Here is a 5,000-nt window from a genome sequence, read left to right as displayed (position 1 = left end):
TGATTGTAATTCTATCGTGTCTAAGTAGGTACTAGGTTGTGAAATTCAAATATGTTGTTGAAAGATATAATGGATCGGATGCCAAGAATAATCTATTATTGCAGTGTACACATTTTCTGGCAACCTATGATGAACAGGAGAGTCAGATGTTCAGTTTCATCGACATCCCTGTGACTGCTACATGTTTCCTAAAACCCTTCAGAGTGCTACATTTTCCATTTATTATTTTTATTTATTTATAATAATTAATTTTGTTTAACCTGGTCATAAATTAGATTTTTCTCAACTTGCAATTGCATTCAGTCAAAGTTTGTAGCGTACAGCCTTGCAAATACATCAAATCTTTGGCTCGTTTTCTAATTGTTCTATGTAATACCTATTTATTCGGTTAAGTCCTTTTGAAAGTAAACAAGAAAAGTTAAGATTTAAAGCCCTTTCATGTGCATCATTCGATTGTAAGAATTTGATTGGCCAACTGTGAGTAAATGGTTTAGCAGCTTGATTATGGGGGTAAAATGCTAGGCAAGATTATTGAGACATCTTTAACTTCCTTGCCTATAACTTACAAAAACTTGAAAGTAAAGTTTTTACATCTACCCTCCCCCTCTGCTCGAATTACCAGCGACAATAGCTCACCTCGGATCGAGCGAAAAACGTTTTTATAAGCCACTACTATTGGACGTTTGCGCCGATTTCACCAAGGTTAGCGTAAAAATTAGGGCTCGGGTGATTTCTCGAGTCCTTATCATTTTTTTACGTCGATCCGAGGTGAGCGATCTGAGTTGATCCGGTCCTGCTTTTTTACCTGCTTAATAAATGTGTAATCACTGTTTTCGGGAAAGAAATCAAACCAAACCCAACCTCCCCCCCCCCCCCCCAAAAAAAAATTCTTTTTTGAGACACGGCTGTGTTATTACTTGCGCTTCTTTCTAAACGAATTACGTTTGGTGGGGGAGGGGGTGCATGGTTGTTTGAACAGATAGCTCTTTTTCTGCAGATTCATTCCTCTCACGTCCTCGTCTTGTATTTCCGCGATAGGAAATACGAGGCAATAGTGAATGAATTCTGTGCTGTTTTGATAATAAAACGGCCAGAAGCACGAGTCCTTTGACGGTCCTGTATGTCTGTATGTGTATATATCCACATCTACAACTCTCCAAAGTAAGATATGTATATGCACAAGGGAACTCGATTTTACAGGAGCAATACAGTTAGTACTGCAAAAAAATAAAAATGATAAACTAAAGTACGGCAATATTAAAAGATTAAGTGGGAAATAAAAGTAATAACATGACTGTGAAGGTGTCAGCGATTTTTTATTGCTTAAAAAAGTAACAAAAGTGTTCTTTACAAACAGAGAATATCCTCCCATGCAAACTTCAGGATAATCTAGGTTACATCAAACGGATTATAGCGTTGTATAAGTGCAATTTATAACTCAATGGCTCCCGGAATGTGTATGTGATACAACGCCCCAAAAACAAGCGCAAAAAAGAAATCTTTGAAAACTTTAAACTGAAACGAGAGCTGAAAAAGCTGTTTGTTCCTAAAACGCGACAGTCCACTGTTGTGATTAATTAAAGCGTGAGGCTTTCTGGTCGTTTATAGAAGGTAAGAATTCAATTAAACTGGCCACCATTGCCTTAGGAAAGTAAACCCTAAGGGGAGAACCAGTTGGCTATTAGCAGAATTGACTTTGGGACCCCTAATATGCATCTCCAATTGGTTGCAAGAAAGGGATCTTGCTCCAGAGCTTCCGCACGCAAACAGGTTTAGACAAAACGTGAAAAGCGTACATGAAGTTCGTACTCCAGTACTAAATCCATGTAAGTAGTTGGGGTATGTATTTGCTATTCCGGGAGCCTGTGATAAAGAGCATCGCCTATCAGCTACTCTTCGTTGACCAGGGGTTCCAGAGGAACTTTGGTCTGGGTAGACGTAGCCTGTGCATAGGATGGAGGCTGGACTTTGACATTCTTGACACCGCGACGCTTCTTGCAGCAGTAGACGATGCCAATGAGCAGCATGGCAATCACGAAGACAGCGCTCAAAATGATGCTGGCTTTGACAGCACCTGATTGGCGTTTGAACCAAGCGGCAAACTCTGCATAAAGGAGGACAAAGTTTGGTTACTTGAGTGAAAGATGACTTTTTCAGCACGAGAGCAATCTTACTTACTTGCACGAGTCGCCTGTAAGCCAGTTGCGCGCTTTGATTGGCTCATTATAATTGTTGGGATAAGTTGTGATATGCTAGCGTGGTCATGCATTTTGGTGTCAGCGCGCATAGTCGAAATGTGCGCAATTGAAAAGCGGATTTCAGTTAAGTATCGAAAGTGGTTTCACGATTGCCTTGGTTTTGTAAATCTGCACGCCTTGATTTGCTTAAACACCTTGCGCCACATTTTCTTCCAATCCTAGGAAAAAACGAAACCCACTGCGCCTGGCTTGCACGTGATTTACGCGTGTTTTTGGTGTGTTGGTTCCAAGGCAACCACAAATGGAAACCACGATAAGGATAAAGAAGTCCTTCGGATGACTCACTGTGGCATCTTCCCCATCTATGCTTATCTTCATCTGAGGGTGGCAATTTGCCCTTCAGTAAGGTGTTGCTCGTTTCCCCCGAGGTGACAGGATCTTTGAGGTACACCTCCAGCTATCAAACGAAAAAACAAATAACGTCACATTCATTCCTGGTATTGTTTGTCTTTTTCGCGACGGTAGCTCTTAAGTGTATGTTTGGAATGGTCAAAAGATAACCGAAACAAGCATATGCCGTTTCAAATCTCACTTCACCAATCATGTTCGCAAGCTTTATCTATCTATAATGGACCCATGCACTTGCTCCAAGGCAAAGTTTGAACTGATCTTCCTAAACACCCCAGATTAACGCCCTCTCGTGACCGCCATCGGCAAAGATTTTTTACGATTTTTTTCGGGAAGGTCACGTCTCATGTGTACACTTAACATACTATAGCAACTGCTCGAAAGTGGGAAATTTCAGCATTTTTTACCTTGAATACGGTGTCCTCGTCCATTTCGTACATCTTAAGCATGAAATACATGTGGACAACGTCATAATCTTGGATTTGCAGAGGAAATCCTTTCACCTGAAGCTTCTGTCCGTTCATGAAAGTATGCGACCAATGAAATTTTCTGCTTGGCACCGTCAGGCTGACATTGGCGCTCATTGGTCCAGAGGAGGTGTCAATCTCGAGTTTCAGAATAGCCTTTTCGCCTTGAACCATTGCAGAGCATTCGAATGTTCGGCAGTCTTTCGACACCTCACATATCATGTTTAGTTGGGGCCATGTAATTGGCGGAGGGCATTTCTTCGGTTTATCATGTTCGTCGTGGTCGTGGTCATGATGACGACCATCGTGACGATCATCGTGACGACCATCGTGACGACCATCGTGTTTGCCATGATCACCGCCGCGGCCACCTCCTCCTTTGGCTGAAACAATGAAGTCAACATCCTGGTTAAAGACCTGATCATTGGATAATACCATTGTGGAGATTTGACTGGCCCACCAGCTGTTATAATGCCATGCGCCGAGAATCTCGATTTAAAATCTCCGCGACGCTAAGGGGAAATTGTCCCTTTCTAGACCAAGTACTGACTACCTAAAGTGTAGTTTAAAGTTATCGTGGCGCTCTTCTATGAGCCCGGTTACATGGCGAATTTCAACCCGGGCAAACGGGCTGAAATATCCATGTAATCGCTATCATTTTTTCAGCCTGGACATGTGCATCGATCGTGTTTTCGCATCTCAGTAAATTTTCCCATGGAAATTTGCGTTTTGCACCGGACTGAAATAGAGCATGTAATCGCAACAAAATTTCAGCTCGGTGGGCGGAGCGAAATTTCAGCCCGGGCTGAAACTCACCATGTAATCAGGCCCTATGAAACAGTCTTCCCAATGCAAGGAAGTACGCGCAGTCGATGCCTTGGGTCTCTCGGAGAGAAGTATTCATGGATGGTTTTCTGAACAGTACTTCCACACGGCAAAAATGTAAACCAGTTGTAGATATTTTTTTTATTTGTTTTCTGTGCAAGTTTTCATTCATTCATTCATTCATTCTCAACAAGTTTGTTAGCCAGGTTATTTCAAAAAAATGTAACTATCACCATTTAGTATAATATCAGGTTATTATTGAATATCGTCTGTGCTTATTGGTTGCATTTGAGGTGATTATTACACGATAATCACATAAGCGGTTTTTTTCTCAAAATGGCCGCAAGCCGTTTTGTCGAGGTGACGGACGAAGAAATGAATTGTTTTAAAGAAAATGCATATTTGATTAAATAATATATATATATTTTTATCACTTTTGTAATTATACTAAAACAATTATTCGCCTCGCCTTCGGCGAATAATTGTCACGTCATGATGTCATCATCATCACACGTCATCATGATGTCGGAAAACAAACATGGCTGAGCGTTTTGGCTGAATTCGAAGTGTAATCGCTTCGTAGTGAAAGAAATCACTATAGTTTAGCTGAAAATACTACCCCAAGTGCAACAGAAATGGTGACAGTCTAAAATGAAAACATCAAGGGGTATTACTTGGCTTGATTAATTTTGGTTTTGGTTGGGTGGTAACCCTACCGCCGGCCTACCGTAACCACATGTTTTTCGGAAGATTTTGCACTCCACAGTTGAAGAAGTCCCTGCCCTTTGGTTAAATAACTTATTGCCGTTGAAACGTTAGTCGAAGCGATCCCTCGTAAATTGGCTGTCAAAAAACCGCATTTTTTTCTGGCAAGAATACGTGCCTTATTTGCACAATGTTGTTGTGATGCAACGTGTTGACTGCAAATTGGAAGAATTCAGTTTCTGAGTCATTTTGGCATGCATTGCTGTGCAACCTGCAGACTATGATTTTGCATAGGTAAACTGCGGGGAGTCAGGCATTGTTTGTATGCATCGCTTTGTATGTAAGTTATTGCCGAATGGGTCTGTGACTTAAATCCCGGCTTAAATCCTTGTAACAC

At 41.3% G+C, this 5,000-nt stretch overlaps 2 protein-coding genes across 5 annotated transcripts in view; one reads left to right on the top strand and one right to left on the bottom strand.

The window, feature by feature from the left end:
- Nucleotides 1-1,567, top strand: part of LOC137981908 (uncharacterized) — a 22,101-nt gene extending 20,534 nt beyond the window's left edge. Inside the window, exon 8 of the mRNA XM_068828942.1 lies at nucleotides 1-1,567. This exon is cut by the window's left edge and continues 2,161 nt beyond it. The gene's annotated coding sequence lies outside the window, so the exon portion shown is untranslated.
- Nucleotides 1,298-5,000, bottom strand: part of LOC137983756 (uncharacterized) — a 16,428-nt gene continuing 12,725 nt past the window's right edge. For 2 of the 4 annotated variants that reach the window (XM_068830937.1, XM_068830936.1), the window contains exons 2-5: nucleotides 3,419-3,456; nucleotides 3,014-3,382; nucleotides 2,544-2,655; nucleotides 1,298-2,104 (exon numbers count right to left, since the gene is read on the bottom strand). In XM_068830937.1, the coding sequence (XP_068687038.1) occupies nucleotides 1,890-2,104; nucleotides 2,544-2,655; nucleotides 3,014-3,382; nucleotides 3,419-3,456 (734 nt within the window). In that variant the 3' untranslated portion in view covers nucleotides 1,298-1,889. Of the gene's footprint in view, nucleotides 2,105-2,543; nucleotides 2,656-3,013; nucleotides 3,457-5,000 lie in introns of all 4 variants that reach the window. The other 2 variants (XM_068830935.1, XM_068830934.1) reach the window with 1 other exon arrangement.

The sequence above is a fragment of the Montipora foliosa genome, chromosome 13, assembly GCF_036669935.1.
Source record: "Montipora foliosa isolate CH-2021 chromosome 13, ASM3666993v2, whole genome shotgun sequence".
NCBI lineage: Eukaryota > Metazoa > Cnidaria > Anthozoa > Scleractinia > Acroporidae > Montipora > Montipora foliosa.
The sequence above is the reverse complement of the archived record's forward strand: the minus strand, read 5'-3'. Positions and strand labels throughout refer to the sequence as shown.